Raw genomic sequence first — 20,497 nt, forward strand, 5'->3', positions numbered from 1 at the left:
CTTTTTATTAAAATAAAACTACTATTGTGATAATAGTATAGTGGTCTTTATCTTTCTAATGCTGAAGTATTTATAGACAAAATTATACACTTAATATTTCCTTCAAAATAACATGGGACTCACGGAGGAGAAAGTAGTTAGAAATGAAGATGAGGGGCGCCTGGGTGGCTCAGTGGGTTGAAGCCTCTGCCTTCGGCTCGGGTCGTGGTCTCAGGGTCCTGGGATCCAGCCCCGCGTCCAGCTCTCTGCTCGGCGGGGAACCTGCTTGGCGGGGAGCCTGCTTCCCTTCCTCTCTCTCTCTGCCTACCTCTCTGCCTACTTGTGATCTCTGTCTGTCAAATAAATAAATAAAATCTTAAAAAAAAAAAGAAATGAAGATGAAACAAGACTGGCCAGGATTTGATTATTGAAGATGGGTATTGGGTATATGGGATTCATTGTATTCCCCAGTGTAATTTCAGGCACCTCCCACCTCTCAGACCTTTTCCCTCTGTCTTCACCAAAGAGATGCTCCAGAGTGAGCTGAGAAATGTTATTTGGCATCCACAGAAAAAGGTGTGTGCGTATGTGCATATGTGTGTGCACACACACATCTAGACTGTTGGGTCTAAATGCTGAAGCTCCCGTGGCACAACTCTTGGTTTGAATTGATTATGTGGTGGAGGACAGGAGTGATTCTGAGAGTAGTCTTCTGCCCCTAGAAGAGTCAGATTTCCCCGTTCTCTGTATTTGCAGTTTCCAGTCCCCCCCCCCACACACACACCCCAATCTTTTGATATAGGTCTGGAAAAGAAATGACCAACTGTACTATTTACATGCTTTGAGTTCTTCTTTGGCTCATTTTTTGTAGGCTAGGAGGAATACCTGTGGGAGTAGTTGCCGTAGAAACCCGAACAGTGGAACTAAGTATTCCCGCCGATCCTGCAAACCTGGATTCTGAAGCCAAGGTTAGTAACCTTGAGTGCCCTGTGCTCCTGTCCTTGGAGCTGGCTTTCCCTTCTGCACAGCCTGTGGATATACTGGGGGCATTGCACACCACCATGTGCTCACTTTTAAGATGACTCTAAATGGACTACAAGCTAAATTCTAACTGAAAAATTACTTAGGCCTTTATAGTGGTCTTGTTGATGCTAGAGAACAGTCTGGGTTCCTTGGGGAGGTAGTCTTCTGGAAGGCAGCTGCGGGCTCTTTGGTCCCAGATTATCTGAACACACACATGGATGAGCTATTTTAGAATTAAGAAGCCTGCCTTAATGGCAAATGTGAACACCACCACTCATCTTCGTTTTAAAAGAGTAGATTGTATTTTTCACATCCTGACAAGGGTCAGAAGATGAGGGGTGGGAGAGACCAGGAAAGAGGTTACTCAGCAGTGTCACATCAGGTGTCTGTTGACCAACTGTAGTCCAGAGAAAGCTTGTACTAAGCACAGAGGAGAGAGGACTGGAGACTGTGTACAGTTAGCTTGTTCTGAGGACTGGTGTAGTTGAGTGACTTCAAGTTGCCTTCAGGAAGTCTACAATGAGGATTCCCAAGACTGCATTCTTCCATTAGAAGCAGTAAGGTTTCCTCCTCTTGACTGAGGAGTGGTGGTGTAATCAGGACTAAAAAGGAATGTTCAACAAAGTCAAAGATCCAGGATCCTTTCTTCTTTTTGAATTCAAAGATGATCCTCTTGATGAACAACAGCGGTTTTTGGGTGGTTGGTTTGGTTGAGTTTTTAAAGTAAACAAGTAAAACCTTGTTCACCTTGCAGAAATTCCCCTTCAAACTCTGTTGTTAATTGTGTCTTCCTTTTTGACTTTCCCCAATAGATAATCCAGCAGGCTGGCCAGGTTTGGTTCCCAGACTCTGCGTTTAAGACCTATCAGGCTATCAAGGACTTCAACCGTGAGGGGCTGCCTCTGATGGTCTTTGCCAACTGGAGAGGCTTCTCTGGTGGAATGAAAGGTAACTGGCCTGGCTCTGGGCTGGAGGGGCTGAACTGTTTCCCCAGAACTTTACAGACGGGAAGGGAGGGTTTATACTGGGCAGAACCAGTGGGTATCCTTACAGCCCGTCACGCTAGGCTTTTTGGGGATTATACTTTCTCTGAAATAAATCTTCTGAGTTGCACCTTGAGTGGGGAAAATACTGCGTGCTTTTCAGTTCGGTGCAGAATTTCAGAACAGTCTACTGGTGTGATCTAGATGGGCTGCTGTTGTGGATTTAGCTTTCACAAGTGAACGATAGACTGTTCTGATGGTCCTGGGGAACTGTGATTGTGCTAGCCTCTGTCTCTCTTTTCTTGGCATATTCTTTGTTGATGCTAATGCGCTAATGCTCTACCGTGACCAAGGTAGATACTGAATTAGCTTTCACCAGAGGAAAATGAAAAAATTCTGAGAAGCTGTTCTTTGTGGTAATTTCTGGTGTATTTTATTCTTATCCAGCAACAGCCCTGGGCCTGTGGCTCCAGCATATTAAACTATCATCATACAGGCTCAGTTCTGTGCCACGGGAATTGCTTAGTGATGTAGGGAGCTAGTATCACCATTTACTGAGAATCCTCCCTGTGCAGAGCCACTGTGGATGGTTCAGAAGAGCCAAAAAACCTGTTCTCCCTCTTAGAGCAGCGAAGCTCTCTCTCCAATGGCCAGAGCTTCATGACCATGCGGAGACCAGAGACTACCTACCAACAGGGGATGAATACACTGGTCAATGTCAACTTTGTTCACTGGGGGAGAACTCAGGGTTCTGAAGTAATAGAATGAGTTAGGGGAATGGAAGGAGGGAGGAGTTGGCAATGTTGGAGTAGAGTGGTTAGAGATAAGGATTTATAAAATGTGAAACAGTGAACCCAGAAATCGCTTGGGGCAAGAGCACCTCTCCCTCCGAGGGAGGAGAAGCCTGAGACAGTTACCTTTTATAGATTATCAGCTGTGTGTGGAGAAAGATTAGAGCCTTGTGCCAATAACTTTCCCTTAATCTGGCTCGGGAAGCCCTGGACCACCAGGCTTCCCTGGCAAAATACAGAAGACTAAGGTGGTTTTTCTTTTCTTTTTTTAAGCTGCAACTTCCCCTTTGCCCATATTTGCTGGAGAACTACCACATTTTGCACTTTTCTTGAGGGAGACTTGGCCTGTACATGCAAATTAATGTTTATATACTTTTATAGACTCTCAGGTGGATTATTTTATGACAAAGAGAATAAATCAGTGAAAATGCTGTGTGATGTTGAAAGTATAGGTTAAACAAGTCAATCCTGCACATTTTTATTGAGTTCCTATGTGCAAGGAACTCTGCTAGCTACTTCTGAGAAAACAAAACTGAGTCAGAGACAGACATTGCCTCAAGGAGTCAAGAAAAAGGTTTTGAACAAAATACTACAGTGTTCAAAGAGTATATTATACTGAATATACTGAAGTGGTCCCCCTCCCCCGGAGGAGGCACGTGAAAGCCCTTTCATTCATATATGTGAGATTTGTTTAATATCCAATTTCACTTGATCCCAGATTTCTTAGCTGTAAGATTTATATTAAGGCAGGGCACCTGGGTGGCTCAGTCGGTTAAGCCACTGCCTTCCCCTCTGCCTGGGATCGAGCCCCACATTGGGCTTCCCACTCGCTCATCAGGGAGTCTGCTTCTCCCTCTTCCTCTGCCCCTCCCCACAACTTGTGCGTGGGTGCCTACACACGCTTTCTCTCTCTCTCTCTGCTCTCTTTCTTAAATAAAATCTTAAAAAAACAAACAAACAACAACAACAAAAGATTTACATTAAGACTTAGAGAAGGCAATGCCAGCACTCTTTAGTTACCTCTCTTCCCAGGGGCTGTTGAGCTTTCACTCTTCCTGACATTGCTTAGGAGTAAGCCAGCCTGGCTCTTTTGTCCTAAGGAGTCCAGAGTTCAGAAGTTTGCTGCTTGTAGGAAAAGCTTCAACTCTGCTGCATGTTCTGGCTCAGGCCCATATTGGCTGCTAGCCATGTAAGAATAACAACAACAATTAAGATTTGTTGAGCTCCTTTCACCAGAAACCCTCCTAACCATTTTATATGCATTATCGTACATAATCATCACAACAAGCCCTTCTAAGGGGTAGGCTATGTTATTTATCGGCATTTTACAGACATTGAGACTTAGGTTAAGTAAATTTTCCAAGATCATTTAGCTAAAAAATGACAGAGCTGGGAGAGGAACGCAGATCTGTCTGGCTTCCTGTAACAGTTGGCAGAGTTTAGAGCCTAGGACCAAGCCAGCTCTACTAGAACATCTCTAGAATAGACTGCGTAGGTTTCTGAGGATGTTATTAGCCACCTACATGCCCTCTGCTTTGAAGTTGTCCTTGACTATTGTGACAATAAATGTTAAGAGTTAAGATAGGAGTTGTTTTTTTTTTTTTTACTGCAGCAAAATACACATAATATTTATCATTTTAACCATCTGTAAGTGTATAATTCAGTGGCATTAAATATATTCACAGCGTTATGTAACTGTCAGCACTAAATATACCCCAAACCTTTTCATCATCCCTGACATAAAATCTGTACACATTAAACAATAATTTCCCCCATCCCCCTTCTCCCCTGCCCCTGGTCAAAAATGAGTTACTGGCCCAATACAGACCAGGGCCAGTTCTGCCTTCTGAATTTTGTTGCTGCTGCATCCGTTCACACATCACTTAAGAAAAATAAGCTTTGGGGAAGATCGAGATCAGTGTGAACGTCGGAGGGGTAAGAACATCGCCTTTCACATTTACATACAGGTCAGGATGTTTTCTACATATTATCTCATGTAAAGGGACCTAAGCTGAGAGTCATTCCATATCCCTTGGGGAGATGTTTGCAGTTTTGGTTTCAATACTGGCTGGGGATTATGCAGGGAGGGAAAATAAACAATTATGCCATCCCTCAGTGCACACAAACACACAGCCAGGAGCCGACTGCACTGTGGGTAAAATGACTCCAAAATTGTGTGTAATGAGTAGGAAAAGATTAGAGACAGCTCTCGCTATGCTGAAAATTGACATTAGTGGAGGGAAAAAAAAACTCTTTACTAGTCAGCCTAGGAGGTCTAATTCGAGCAGTAAAAATATAAATAAATAAATAAAAGTATGTCAAGATGGTATTGGTGCTTTTTTCCCAATGAGTTCTATCTGGCCGGAAGGCTATTCAGCATAATGCAAAATTAAATTATAAAAACTGGCTGAATATTTAGATGGAAGAGCCATTTGGAAGCAGTTTATTTAGACGAACCGGCAATGACCCACAACAGGGAGACATCAAGCGTGAAATTTACTAGAAATTAGCACCAGGGTCCCAGCCTCAGCATGAATAGCTTGATAGGATGCAAATCCCAGTGATATTAAGCTGCTTCACTGCTGGTGCTACAGGGTCACTCTCAGTTGGCTTTTCATGTTATACGTATTATTTTTTCCTGGGACAGGTTATAAATAACAATAAAAAAAACATTTATTGAAAACTTTAACTGGAATGAAAGTCTATTTTAAAGTCTCTGATTACTTGGTTGTCGAAATACTGTGTCAGCCGGCCATAATGAACTGATGGGACACGCTATGTGTATGCAGCTTGTGTATGTCTAATGTTTGCCTGCAGCTTCTAACTGATAATCTCGCCCCTAGCCAATAAGATCTGTTCCAGTTTCCAGCGTATGGGGCACTGTGGAAACACCCTACCAGCCTGCTCCCTTGTTCGGTACATGTGGCTGCCACGGTTTACCCGTGTTGTGTAACAATGAAGGCCCTAGGCAGGGTGGGCGCCTGGTTGCTGAGAACACACTGGAAAGGCTGTGTGATCATATGCATATGTGCTTTGCTCCTAGTGCTTAGGAAGTGCCAAGCCCCCGCCTCTCCACTGACGAACCTATCATCAGTATTTTCCATTCTCAGTTGCCTTTCTCATGGCCTGAGAATTGAGAGTAAGCTTATGCATAGCTTTAAAATTCCCTAGACTGATGTCTAGCCTAAACCCTTGGGGATACACTCTCCCCTGCTACTCTTGGCTGTGCTATGGCTCTGTCTCAAAGAGGGGATTTCAGACAAATGCATGTCAGACTGTTGCCAGGTGCATCAACCTGCCTTTCAGGAGGGCGGTTTGGGGCTGCTGTGGTTCGTCGTGGAGCATGTTGTTTGTACGGTTTGTTTCGTGTGTGTCCGTTTATATTTTAGCAGCCTTTGTTGCTTTTTGGGTGTTTTGATGGTTGGATCGCGGGTGTGTTGGTGTTGCAAGTTAGATGGAGGCATTGTTTTCAGTCCCAAGCTTGTTGGCTTTAATGAAGCCTGATGCCCCTTCACTCCTCACAGTCATGGGCCCTGGAGATAATTGCTTAGCAGTCAGATCCAAGCCCTTCGCATAGCTGGTAGGGTCATCAGTACGATTTCTGACTTTTCTGAACACACAAAAAATCCAGGCAAAATGTACAAATCTTCAGTCATTTTTCCAGTCTCTTTTCTGGTTTTTATTTTACTCAGCCATTGTGTCAGATGCTGGAAAGCAGATTTCCTCGGCCTCATACTCTTCCCTCCCAATGAGAATGAGGTCACAGAAAGTGGACTTCAGAGCCCAAGAGATCTGGGTTCGAATTTTACCTCTGCCTTTTATTCACTTATTTAACTAAGCCTCAGTTTACTCACCTATAACATGGATGTAAGAACATGGCTATCTGATGATTAAACAAGTCATCTGTGTGTGTATGTGAAATCATGCTCCAAGGTACACAGCAGACTAGCCATGGGGATGAAAAGGAGAGACCAAGGTTCATTTCCCAACAGCAAAAGGTGCACACACACTCAGCTTCCTCCCAAACAAACTGCATATCCTACGAACTTGAGTTTTTAGAACTTAAGTAAGTGGGCGTACATTTCAAATAAAGTCCATCCTTGCTTTCTGGGGGCTGGGTCTGTTCATCATAAGTAGTACAGACAGATTTCAGTATAGATATATCTTCAACAAACAGTTAGGGAAGAGGCTGGAAACTGTCTTCATTTACCTCTACCTTACTTTTTCCTCTTTCACACAGGATGACTTTGTGTGCTGTTTTCTACTGTTTTACTTTCTCCTTTTATCCGCCTTCCATTTCTTTACGCACGATACCACTGAGGGCCACTCCTTTCTGTTACTTGTTCTGAGACTGAGACTGTACTCTTGGCAGCACTGAAAAATGTACTGCTAATTACACAATTATTTTATTATGTAGCACTGGTTGAAATATCCACTAAAGAATTAATTTAGTTAAAATAATTTGAACTGAGCAATTATTTTCATAACCGCAGAATTAGCGTAAAGCGCTTAAAGTCCTTTATTCCCTGCTCTTCGTACAGCAGTTGTGTAATTAGCAGTAAATTTTTTTGGTCTTTGCTTTCCTCCCAAAGGAATAAATGTCTTTGCTCTGATCATATATACAGAGTATGTGACCATACACATTCCTCATAGAGAAGGGAATTTTTCCTTGGACCAACTTCTGAGTTTTTGGAGTTTCTGAAGTCGTCACAGAGAGTTCAGGCCCGGCAATGGAGAGAGGCACATACTTTGCGGTGAACTGTGTTCACTGATGGTTTGTATAGAGAGAGCCATTTTTACTTTGGAGAAGGTGGCAGTTTAATTTGCCAGTAACTACAATGAAAGCAATTTCTATTTGGGTTTGCTCTTAACTTGCTGAAAAATGCTTCTTTGCTTTGGATTTCCAGAATTGATTTATTCCAAATTGAGATCCTTGCTTTGATAGGAAGGTTTGAACTCCGTTGAACCTGCTATTTGGTGTTTAGAAAGGATCCATTGTGGTTCCACTAAAGTGGTCATTAAACATCTGGAATCATAAACCTAAAACTTTGGCCCTGTGTAGACTTCAGGGAGCTAGGAGATGGGAAGAAGTCCATAAATTGTTGGGAAATAAGTAATAACTGGCTGTACTTTCCAAGGACTTGCTTTACTTATGCACCAGGGTGCCTTTTCTTCAGGCTGCTCCTGGCCTTGGAGGGATTACAAAGTGTGCTCTTTAGCCAAATGAAGAGGTAGGTCTTTTTTTTTTTTTTTTTTTTTTTTTTTGAGGTAGGTCTTCTTTTTATGTGGCTTTGTGATATTGCCATTAACTACATATATATTTTAAGTTTTTTTTCTCTCACTGATGCCCTGATAAAAATGCAACTGTTAAGGACTTTGTTGTTCTTTCTGGTTATGTTCCTTCCAAAGTGAGTGTGTGCTCATTCCTTCAGCAGATGCTTACCGAACACTAAGTGTGCTTGAGGCACCAGACAAGACACTGAGGATACAAGGAGGAGAGATGTGGTTTTTGAAGATAAAATTTTTGAAGGCTCCATTTCCATTAGCTGCACATTTTAAGAGCTTAGCATATTCTAAGTATCATGAGAAGACTCGAGAAGAGCTTGAATAGTTCCTTCCTTCAGAAAACTTAATGTAGTGAGAGAGATCACATATTGACATGAAAAATACTCAGCATTTGTAGAGCAAGTGTGAATTAATGTGATGAGACCTGAATCCAGCAATTCAAAAAGGCTATAAAGTGGATAGGCAATCCGTCGGGCTTGCACACTGTGTCTTGTGAAAGACAGTACCCTTCTCTTGTGCTTCTGAAGATCCTCTGTAGTCTTATACAGAAGACAGATGGAAATGCCCATCCTCTCAGTCTCCAGGGTGGCAGGGCAGGACCTGGGGTGGCTGAACCCCTCGGCCTGTCACCTGTGTTATTTTCTGTGTGTGCCATGACGTGAGCAACATTTGGAAGCACTGTTTCACACTTTCTCATTTGTCTCATTCTCCACAGATATGTACGATCAAGTGCTAAAATTCGGTGCTTACATCGTGGATAGCTTACGGGAGTGCTCCCAGCCAGTGATGGTATACATTCCTCCCCAGGCTGAGCTCCGGGGGGGCTCCTGGGTTGTGATCGACCCCACCATCAACCCCCGGCACATGGAGATGTACGCTGACCGAGAGAGCAGGTAGCATTTCTTCTTGATTTCCATTCATTGTCCCTAGGGATCCTCTAACGTTTGGTTTCCTCCTGGAGAACATTGGAACCAAGAGAACTTTATTTGAATCTGTCTATTCCCAGCAGGCTGCACGGTCAGAAAAAGAGATTTTCTAAATAGTGTCTCTTAGGACGAGGAGGAAAGTAGCAGGAGTCAGGCTTTCCCAGTGTGATCCCTCAGCCCAGATCCTTTTACCAAGACGTCCTCTATTCCAGGCACCGGGAGAGACTTGGAGGGTTCTCTCCCATTTGTTGTGCACATAGGCCTGTTCACGGTCTTTCTTAGATATGTGACGGAGGGAGCTCAAGGCGAGTCGGAGTGGAAGGACTAAATTCTTAGTCTGTGGAGTTCTAGCCTCTTTTTTTTTTTTTTTAATTTATTTATTTGACAGAGATCACAAGTAGGCAAAGAGGCAGGCAGAGAGAGAGGAGGAAGCAGGCTCCCTATTGAGCAGAGAGCCCGATGAGGGGCTCGATCCCAGGACCCTGGGTTCATGACCTGAGATGAAGGCAGAGGCTTTAACCCTCTGAGCCACCCAGGCGCCCCAAGTTCTAGCCTCTTAACCCACCTCTGCCCTTGGCTGACGAGGAACCTGGAGTGGTCTTACTTGCCCTGAACTGCTGCTGCTTGTCTGTGGGACAAGCTGCTGGGCACTGAGGGGCACCACAGCAGCCACGTTCTGGGATTCCAACCCAGAGCTGCTCACTCTGGCCTCCTAGGAGGTTTGGAGAAACACCGTGCTCACGGCACCCAAAGAACCGCAAGAGAAAGTCCCAGGCTTTTGTTGGGAGGTGGTCCTTGAAAATACTTAAGTAAAACAGACCACATCCAGCTTCCTTCCACAATCTGTTTTCAACCCTTTCCAAAATAGGTAAATGTCATATTGTGTTTCCTTGACATTGTCCATGCCAATCCCTGCCTCCGATCATTCTGTTAGAGGACGTGTTTCTCTCTTTGGCCAAGATTTTAGCCTCCTACTCTAACAGCTACTTGGGAGAGCCAGTAGTTTTATGGTGAAATCCTTAGGCTAGCAGTACATACTGAGAGACTTATTATTTTTAAATCCAAATCTAGCCCTTCATCTGATACCAGATCACAGACAATTCCTCTCTATATGTAAGGACTTTATGTGTAAGGACATGCAATGCCATGTGTATAGTAAGTATTAGCTATAATTTTTTCTTTTTTTAATGTAAAAGGTGGTGGTGGTTTTTTTAATTTGTCTAGAGTAAAGTTCCTCGTAATAGAACATCATCAGCACGCACTAGAAACTAGAGACCGCTCTGTAGCAGTAGGCCGAGTGTTTTCTCTCCTGCTTGGCCTGGCCTCGTGTGTGGGAGTCCCGCCAGCAGACTGACAGCTGTGTGTGGGACCAATCGGCATCGATCCCTCATTGTAGAGACTAAGTGCTGGATGTTGTTCCTCTGCCACCGTGCCCACATCATCTTTTTTGTGCCCCCTGGAAAAATATGTGATTCCTGTTACCCTTAACGGCTGTAGATGGTAGAATATGTATTCCTCTTTGGAGATGGAAGTAGACTGGTATGGTCATGAGAATTATTTTAATTGCTTTTGCCTGGCCTTTCTCACAGCCCGCTTAGACACTTTCTGATGCCTTCTTCCTCCCTGTGGTTACTTCTGTGAGCCATGGGTGGCCAAAACCATAATGAAGCTATTTCCTGGTCTGCACATTGTAACTGGCCTCATTCTGTTGTCTCCTTCCTTTAAAGTGCCTCTATTTCTGTTTTGTTTCTCTCTGATCCAGGGGATCAGTTCTGGAGCCAGAGGGGACAGTAGAAATCAAATTCCGCAGAAAGGATCTGGTGAAAACCATGCGTCGGGTGGACCCAGTCTACATTCGCTTGGCTGAGCGATTGGGTATGTCTGCTTGTCCTCCTGGCAAATCAATGAGCCATTCAGCTGATTTGTAATGAGTGCATTCATAGGCCAGAGGAGGAGGCACTGAAGCATTTGATCAAATTCATGATAATCTTTATTTACTGTCCTCTATATGGTAAGAGCCCTGGTAGAATGAAATAGTGTATATAATAGGAGGGAAAGTGGGACCTAAAAAAGGCAAAAGTCACCCAACTTTTCTTCTGGTATTTTCTTATAATTCACAGAGCCCATCTTTCTGGCCTTGTGGATGTCCTTGTAAAGACTGGTTATCGAGAAGTTGCTATTGGGGAGCAGGCTAATCAGGCAGAGAATATCCTAGGCTTCAGTGCCCTGTTTCTGTCTGTGTCTTTGGACAAGCCCGCCTCGTTTCTGAAGGATTTGAGTCAGTGTCATGGGACAGAGAGGCTGAAGACCTAGCTAGGTGGTGTTCTGGGGCCCTCCCAAGCCAGAGAAACAGAAGTAAAGAATGCCCACTGTGTGATTCCGCACAGAGGCCATGGCGGCAGTAGCCCAATCCTGGGCACATTTGCGCATGATGCTTCCAGCCACGACTCCGTTGCTCATTTTCTGAGAGCTGCAGTTTGCATGCAGGACTCAAGCCTGGGAGCCCTGGGTTGAGTCCAGAGACTGAATGAGTTTCAGTTCCTTTAAAAGACCTCTCTCTGCCCAGATCTCCCGTCGAGCCCCATGATGTGTTAGTGAAGATAATTGCTTGAGGTTCTTGTATTTGTTGGTTTGTTTTGGTTTGGTTTTTCTAAAGGAACACAGTGATTGTCTTCAGAAGGTAGTGAAACTCCGTGAATGGAATGCATAAAAAGGAGAGATGCTAGCTCATTTATGTTTCAAATAGTAACTTAGTTAATACAGTACCATTTGCGGACTCGTTACATGCTCACCATGTGGAGACACAAGAACTTCCGAGTGCTTGCCTGCACTCTGGAGACTGCATGTCCCAGCAGTTGGGAGCCCTGAGCCAAGCACAGTGACTGGGGTTCTAATAAACCCTGTGTGCGTCCCATTGTTTGCCATTAGGTAACAACCGCCAATAACTCTAACCCATCTCGGCCTGATCCTTTTATGGGAAGTGCACACATACAACAAGAATTGGCAAAGCTGTTTCTAAAATCTATTGCCACCCAGAATTGTTGAGGTGGTGTTTTTCTCTTTCTTCTCCAAACAGGATAATTACTTCTGACCAACCCTATACACTTTAATTAAAGTAACTGCAGCTCCAGAGCAAGTTACTCACGACTGTATAGAGAGAGAGCTCTAAAAGCTTCAGCCACTGATAAGCATCTCACTTAGATGGCTCATAATTGCTCCCAGCATCAGGCAATCCTCGCTGCTGTTTTTACCACTAATTCTGTACGAAGGCAGCAGGGCCACAATTGCAGGACACGGTGAATTGCATAATTTTCTCTTTCTCTCTCTCTCTCTTTTTTTTTTTTTCCCATTTTTTCTTTCTTTTTTTTTCTTTTTTTTTTTTTTCCCCCTTTTTTGCTGGTTTTCTTTCTGGCCAATTTAAAATTTGTCAAAGTCGGTCTTCTTCTGGATCACTGCCCTTTGATATTTCGCGCACTCCATTTGCCACAAACAAGCCGCAGGGCCGCAGTTCATGCTGACTCCAGCAGAAGCAGAGAGAGCTCCATTTATCTTACACTGCCTGCTGAATTCCTACTCATTAACTGGGGGTTCACTGCCTCTTTTTAACCCCCCAATGGCTGTTATCATCCCTTCGGAGTAACTGGGTGGTAGGAAGAGGGATCCTCTCTGACATCTGTTTGCAGAACCGCTGGATGGTGAGGGGTGTGGGGCCGAAGCTTCTTTCTCTTGAAAGTGATATCGCTTCCACCTTCACCCAGCACCTTTTAACTTTTGAAATATAGGAAGGGGAGAGGGAGGAGATTCCCAAGCGATGGCCGTTTAATCATTTGTTACAAATCATCTCATTATCAATTTCCTCTCTGCATTGAAGAAAACCATATTTATTTAACCTTGACCAAATTGGCACTAGAGAAAGAATCCTTAGTCTGCTAAATGGGAAGCAGGCTCCGGCCCAGGGCAGGTCGGGAACACGAGAGTGGATCTAGAATAAAAATCGTGTACAAGTTTCGGTTAGGTTGCATGCAGGTAAATTGTTTTAAGTACTCCAGACATTGGCTTCTTCATCTAGAAGTGGGGATAACGCCCCCACCCAGCCACTGTGAAGATCAGATGAATGTGCGTTGGCTTTGAATCTATGAAGCATGTTTCAAGCATGGGGACTGGCATCATTTCTTTTCCCCATTAATCATTAGAAGAAGCAGACAGCCACGTTTGGTATCTGTGTGGCATAGGTCTCCTTTTGGAACAAGTGGTATAGGAAAAGAAATACGAAAGAAATAGGAGTGATCATGCCCCTCAGGCAATTGCGGTTTTTCAGGAAGATCACACATACTAGGTGTGTCTGTGGGGTCACGGGCCAGCGGGGGTGGAACAGCACATGCTATAAACTCAGCACCTTTGGGGTTTGCTCTGGCTTTTGGCTCCTTTCTCAGTCAGTGCCTAGAATCAAAGACTGCCATGATGCTTGTTCACAAAGTGGGTGAAAATGACCTCCTTTTCCAGATTGAGATTAAGGCAAAAAGAAGACTTAAATCATCCAAGACACAAATTAATGTACATCAGAGCCCAGAATGGAACTGTGGTTCCCTCTGTTCTACTTTTCTTAGGATTTCCCCAGATTTTACCTCAGCTGAGTACTGAGCCTAAACAAAATTAAACAGGAATTCTTTCCCTTTGTTGTCTAAAGCCAATTCACTGAGAAAAATCTGATTTAGGAGAAAGCCTATAGGAATGGATGTTACCTTATGTTTTCTGTCTCTTCCCAGATTGGCCCCTACACTGGGGAGCACGCTATCAGATCACTTAGATGAACCAATGCACAACAGATTGACTGTGTTCAAAAACAGAATTATGATTTATTCTCCAAGGATAATGAGTAATATTTAATTTCTGAACAGTTAGCTTCATCTCTTTCAGATTTCTTATTTTTAAAAACTGACCTTTCGTCATTTTATATAGTTCGTTTGTGTAGAAGGTGAATTACTAGTTTGTAGTTCGTGATTATCAAAAAGCATGAAAACAGCACATATTCCTGATAGAGGTAAAGAGAGAAAGAAATGTGATAAAAGGCCAAATACCATGGTCTTCCACTGTCAGATTCTTATAACAGGCTTGGTAGAGTCCATGCAGGACAGATAACATCCTACCAGTCTGGATCCCTTAAGGAAATTGAATTTCTTCTCTGGAAATAGAGCCCCAACCTTTTTCATGTCTCCCTGGCATCCTTACCTCCTCAGAGATCCAGGAGTAGGGAGTGGGTGTGGGGTAGGATGGCCTTCCTAGCCTGGTCTCTTGATGCCAGGACCTGAGATTTTCTCCTGGATCCATACCCTTGCCTTGTGCTCAGAGGGAAATGATATATCAATTGAGAGAGAGAGCCGTCTAGTCCAAGTATGAAGCAATCATAAGGTCCCCTCCATCCCTCTTCCTCAACACAAATAGTCTTTAGGCAAAGGAGCCACTTCCTGAAACACACACACACACACACACACACACACACACTTCCAGACACACGTTTTGAACGTGGGCCTCTTCCCAGCCGGCTGGGCAACCTGCCTTGCAGCAGCCCGGCTGTTCCCACATGGAGCCCTGAGAGGGACGGTCTGACACAGGCAAGGGCAGCTCTGGCTGGGCACTGTGGTTGCTCCACGCCTGGCCCTTCAGCCCAGCACACCCCTCTGCCCGAGGCTTCCTGGGGGCAGAGTGAGTATTGTGGCTTCCGGTGAGGGTAAATGTGCCTGGAGACATCTATGGGAATGCCTGCCTCCCAAGCCTTCTCTTTTAAGCAGCCAGATAACAAGAAAAGGACACTTTGGGTTAAGGGGATTCAGGGGTTAAGCTGGTTTTCTGGTAGAAGTGATCAAAGTATCTGAGCTATGTATGCTTTTCCATCAGTTGTGTCCATCTTCAAGATGCTGTAAGCTGAAAAGAGCTAGAGTTGCTTGTTTGGGTCAGAAGGCAGCATCCTTGCCTGCAAAGTCAGGAGGGAAAGAAGTTCTGGTCCTAATGCGTGCGAAATGGCCTCTTGCCCAGTCACCTCTTGAACACACACAGTGTCCTCACTTGGCACCATCGCTGTCCAAGCCCTGGGCTCTGGGGTAGGCAGGTGCCTCTTTCCCTGAATGAGCAGCGGATTACCACCCACCTCGTCACACTGATTCAGAGGTTCTTTGGTTTGATGCAATATGGTGCAACAGTGACCGCGTTTTCTGGGAAGGAGAAGGGTCTGTTTTGGTCTATTCCGTTCATCTGGTTGTATTTATCAAAGCACCTGGGCTTGCCTCATCCCAGGAAGCAGTGGTTCACAGTTCTGTCAGATGGAGAGACCTGGCTGGCATTTTGTTGGACTGAACCTAAGCTTCTTCCTGCCTGAGGGCTGTCATCAGAATATGTCTGAGAGACCCTGTTCCTCGCCTGTCCCCAGCTGACCTAGAGCCCCATCCCTTGACCTGCTAGAACTGGTGGGGCGGGTTGGGGGGGGGCAGGCTGGCCAAGGGAAAGGAGCAACTAAGGAAAGGAAAATAGTAAAGACTTTGAGACTTAACTGCCTCGAGAATTCAGAGAACTCTGTGCAGCTTCCTGACTCTTGTGTGGACTGTCTGCGTGGGGGCACGGGGCTGAAGGGGGGAACAGCAGATTCTTTGATTCCTATTTGGAAATCGTTGGGTTTACTGTAATGATTTTTAAAAATACGAACAGCGGAGCACTAACACCATTGCAAGGAACCTACGGTTAAACATCCCAGAGAGAGTTGCTGTTAAAATCAATATGCAAATGCAGCTGTATATTTAGATAGGTGTGGTCCCTTTGAAGAAAAGCAGATATATGAAAATGGGATTTAAAAAAAAACTAGATACATTGGAAGAAATTGTTCCCATTACAAAAGGATTATTTGCTTTACCAAAGGATTCACTGCAGGGTTCCTTCTAAATAGCTCCCTTAAGGCATTTAAAACAGGATCTGATTTACACAGTTTTTCCAGAATGCTTTTGCGTAAAGAAAGGCACACCTGTGATGGATACAGAAATCGTTTTGCAAGGTTTTTTTTTTTTTCTCCCTATCTTACCATCTTTACAGAGGAATTTCTTTTAACATCGAAATAGCTACTTGTGTTTGTACTTCTTAATCTTAATAAGATTCCAGTCTTTTTTATGCTGATTTTTCAGTCTCAAAATTGAGGTACCGTTGTGTGTTCTTTTATCTGAGATATTCTGGAGCTGAGTGAGGAGGGTGGTCTTGTCCTTTTCTTTAGCTTCATAAGTATTTAACCAATCAAAGCAAATTGCTTTCTTAAGAGAAGGAAGAAGGGCCCATAAAAGTTGAAATTGGGTTTAAATTTACATAGGCTTCTTAGTATAACTAAAAAATAAAAAGCACTTTAATATCATATTCTTTTATAAAACAGTTTCCCTCTTCGCCAGCTTAGGATTGTTGTTACATAAACGAGAAACTGAGCACAGAAAAGAGATTACTGCAAGGTCACCTAGTGCCTTTGGCTGAGTAGAGAATTTTCAGCCTACCAGCCTGATTTTTATTCTAAGCTCTGAAGGTCTCACCCCTCCCCCCAAATCCTCCACCATGGGATGTGATCTGCCTGTCCATAGGATGAGGCTCCCCTCCTGCCCTCCTTCAGAGTCATGGCTAGGTAAAAAAAAAAAAAAAACAAAAAACAAAAAAAAAAACCCACCTCCTGCTACAGAAATCAGCTCCCTCCTCAGAAGCTTCTCTCCAGCTTTGACCCCATGGAGGAGAGATGTGGCTTTTCATTATATCTTGGCCCCGGGAACACCTGACAGGCCAGTGCCCTGTGGACACTTGTGGGTCAATTTAACTTGTTTCATTTAAAGGGCATTGGCTCTACATTGCTTCTCGGCCTTTTGGCTAAGATCAAGTATAGTATCTTTTCTTATCAGTTTAATATCTGATACGTCCTCTATCCGAGGACAATATATTAAATGGATTTTTGGAAGTAGGAGACCGAAGAGGAGCTCGCTCCCATCCACTGCACTTGTCGACCTGCTATTGCCATACTTCCAGGAACTGTGCACCCCACTCTAGGGGAAATTTTAAAAATAAAAACTGATGGGCTCTGAAGCCAGACTCTCTAAGCCCAGATCCCCGCTCCACGGTGTCCTAGCTTCACAGCCTTGGGCACGTTTCACAGCCTTGCCCCGTTTTAGTGCCTCGGTTTTCTCATCTGTAAGGCAGCCATCTTGGAGGGTGTTTGCGAGGATTAAAGGAGAGAAAAGGTACTTCAACATTTCTAGCACAGTAACAGCTCTCCTCATTTGATCAGACTAATACTGCCCTTCTGGATTCAGCTCTTTACATTAAAGTGTTTTTAACTCTAAGGTTGGATTTTTAGGAATTCATGGGGACTTGTTATTTTGGGAAGGAAGAGACGGGAGTAATCTACCTTTCTTCTCCCATTTCAGCCTTTTCCTAAAGTAGGATTCTAGAAAAAGAATGACTTTCCTCCCTGTAGCATATTCTTAAACACACTCGCACATGCACACAACGACTTGCTTTCCTAAAAACCCTGAGGCCCTGCAATCTGGCCAGAAAAGAAAGAAAACCATTCCAAGATATTTAATTGTACAGGGAGCTTACAGGATTGATCGAGAGCTTAGCTTTTTACAATAGTCCAGTGAATAAGAAATGCTCCTGACAAACGATCGATGATAGGATAATCACTCTTTATCCCCCTCCTCATTCTTACCTTCTTTCTTTCAGGAGAACAGGGTTCAGAAGTCAAAAATCTTTATAGACGCCGCTTTTAAATTAAGCAGAAAATAGACATTGACATATTTGTTAATCTCCCCTAAATCATTACCAGGGCTGGCTGCTTTGCTGTACAAGGAGAGAGGGGCCTTCAGTGTGCTACACAAGGGTCTAACTAGCTTAAGAGCAGCCTTTTATTTTTAGAAAATAAAATTTAGCAAACCTTTTCTCCCCCAACTTAAAGTACACATATCCTTGACTTTCTCATGTGCATTTTAAAATACACACATCCTCTACTTCTGTTCCTTGCTTTGATGCTTTTTTTAAAGGTAGGTCTTGAACTGTGATCAGAGGCATTAAGGAAGGAATCAGACAAGGCAAACTTTGGGGGAATGTTCTGTGATCTTCCTAGTCTCAGGAGGGCCAGAGCATTGCAGGTGTTTATTGTTACTCTTTTAAAGCTCTGGAATAGCTTGTCTGGGTAGACAAGACCTTTGTTAGTCCAGGAGCCAGCCGTGTCTCTCCCTCCAACTTGGTAAGCCAAGACTTTGTTTCCAGGATGCTGTACTCCTAAGCCCAGAAGTCTTCCCCGCCTTGCACCCAGAGCTGAGCTGTGCTTTTAACTCCTTTCCTCATGCAATGAACTAAACTCTCCAGCTTATCTGCCCTTCTGTGGCCACTGCCAGGTCACCTGCTTGGGCTGCCGTTGATGCCATTTCATGTGGAAGAACACAAGCCTTGGAGATACCAAGTGTAAATCCTGACTTTGCTACTTAAGAGCTGGATGCCTTTGGGCAAGTAACTTCACATTTCAGAGCCTTGGTTTTTCTCATTTGTAAAACAGATGCCCTGTCTGTAAGGTTGGGTTGTTATAAAGGGTTAGAGGTGATGTATATGAAACAACTTGGAAAGCGCTCAGTGACCCTGAGGCCTCAGCTTGGCAGCAGAGTTAACAGCCGGCCAGACCTAGGTCTGGATTGTGCATGTGACTTACAAGCTGTGTGATCCTGAGAGCAATAAGTGTGGTGCCTGGCCCATAGTAAGTGCTCAGTAAACGGTATGCATTGTATATGGTACAGGTGTACACATATATAAGCACTGTGTTGGTTGTTTACCCAGAGAGAGGATGTTCTAAAGGTCTGGAACGTCCTATTCATCCGTGTCCTGGGTCCTGCCATCCCCTGCCCCGGCAGGTAAAACTGCTACGGTGTTCATTTGATTTCACAGGAACACGAGGAGCTACCCTCAAATTTTGGGCCTGCCCAGCAGGTTTCAGAGACCCAGCAGGTTTGAGTGTTGGAGCAAGAGTGGCCCCAGTTCCCAGGGGTAGGAAGTGGATGCTCACAGTGCTCAGGACCGTGACTGCTTGGCAACCAGTACAGAAGTGTTGCAAAACCATAGTCCCACCGCACAACTGGTCCCTCCCTGAACATCACCGCACCTGAATGTGGCTCCGGACTTCGAGTCTGGCCTATTGCTACAACCCAAGAGCAAACAGCATGCCCTCCCAAGTGCAGACTTACTGTTTGATTAAGGAGTAAAACATAGATTCAGGTGACTCACAGAGGACACCAAGCACTCTGCCCTTCATGAGAAGTGTGCATAATTTCTAAGTCATGGGCCGCCTTAGACTAAAGAGTGGAAAACAAGGTCGGGTCGGGGGGCAAGAGAGAAAGGCTGTGCCTGTCAGGTCCCATGTCACAGAAACCATCTACATGAACTTTTTTTTTTTTAAGATTTTATTTATTTGACAGAGATCACAAGTAGGCAGAGAGGCAGGCAGAGAGAGAGGAGGAAGCAGGCTCCCCACGGAGCAGAGAGCCCGATGTGGGGCTCGATCCCAGGACCCTGGGATCATGACCTGAGCCAAAGGCAGAGGCTTTAACCCACTGAGCCACCCAGGCGCCCCTCTACATGAACTTTTAAACACTCCCCGGTAGCATCAGAAGGACAAGTTCTTGGATCACTGTAATGAATGAGCCTAAAGTCACTGCTTTCTTGTTTGATAGAGAGATGACTGCTCACTCAGAGTGAAGTAAACATTTCTGTTTCACCCTGGCAGTCAAGGAACCAGGTCTGGCCTCCTATAACAACACTTCACTTTGGGTATTCTGAAACAGCGCAGCCAAATCTGCATGACACTGTGTTCATATCAAGTGAAGGTGGGTAAGTGGAATGTAAAGAAAGTTAGAGGAGGAATATTTAGTGAGTAATGCTATAGGCCACACTCTGTATTAGGGACTTGGGGTATAAAGAAATGGTTTGACAGACATGACTGATTGAAGAAATAATCTCATAAACAGATACTTTAAATGTAATATGGTAAATATGATCAATGTTTACCAAAAAATTAGGACAGGGTGCTTGGGTGTCTCAGTCAGTTGGACATCTGCTTTCAGCTCAGGTCATGGTCCCAGGGTCCTGGGATCAAGCCCCGCATCAGGCTCCCTGCTCAGTGGGGAGTCTGTTTGTCCCTCTCCCTCTGCCCCTGCTCATGCTCTGTCTCTTCTTTCAAATAAATACATAAAATCTTAAAAATACTAGGCATGCCCAGGAAATTGATCCTACAGAGCAGGAATTGTTAGAAACGTTGTCTTGGTATCAGTTATGGAATGGGACTAAGATGGAACTTCGGCTGTCTTACCAGCCAGCAGCCTGCCATCATCATTGAGCCTTTCCTGAAATGAACGAGATTCTGCTACTGAAGCACTTCCTTATCCTCTGCCCCAAGTCTTCAGGGTACCACACTGCTGTACCTGAGATCTGGCTCTGCCCCTTCCTGGTTTTG

The 20,497-nt window shown here is 44.4% G+C and overlaps 1 protein-coding gene and 1 non-coding gene across 3 annotated transcripts in view; both read left to right on the forward strand.

Annotated features, from left to right (window-relative positions):
• ACACA (acetyl-CoA carboxylase alpha) overlaps positions 1–20,497 on the forward strand; it is a 202,836-nt gene that overhangs the window by 168,050 nt on the left and 14,289 nt on the right. For both annotated transcript variants that reach the window (XM_032843244.1, XM_032843243.1), the window contains exons 44-47: positions 851–947; positions 1,815–1,950; positions 8,778–8,955; positions 10,751–10,863. In XM_032843244.1, the coding sequence (XP_032699135.1) occupies positions 851–947; positions 1,815–1,950; positions 8,778–8,955; positions 10,751–10,863 (524 nt within the window). The remainder of the gene's footprint in view (positions 1–850; positions 948–1,814; positions 1,951–8,777; positions 8,956–10,750; positions 10,864–20,497) is intronic.
• LOC116858512 lies at positions 16,850–17,041 on the forward strand. Its single transcript, XR_004380932.1, has one exon. It is a non-coding gene; the product is annotated as a U2 spliceosomal RNA (small nuclear RNA).

The sequence above is a fragment of the Lontra canadensis genome, unplaced genomic scaffold (genome assembly GCF_010015895.1).
Source record: "Lontra canadensis isolate GAN:19392208 unplaced genomic scaffold, GSC_riverotter_1.0 scaffold137, whole genome shotgun sequence".
Lineage (NCBI taxonomy): Eukaryota > Metazoa > Chordata > Mammalia > Carnivora > Mustelidae > Lontra > Lontra canadensis.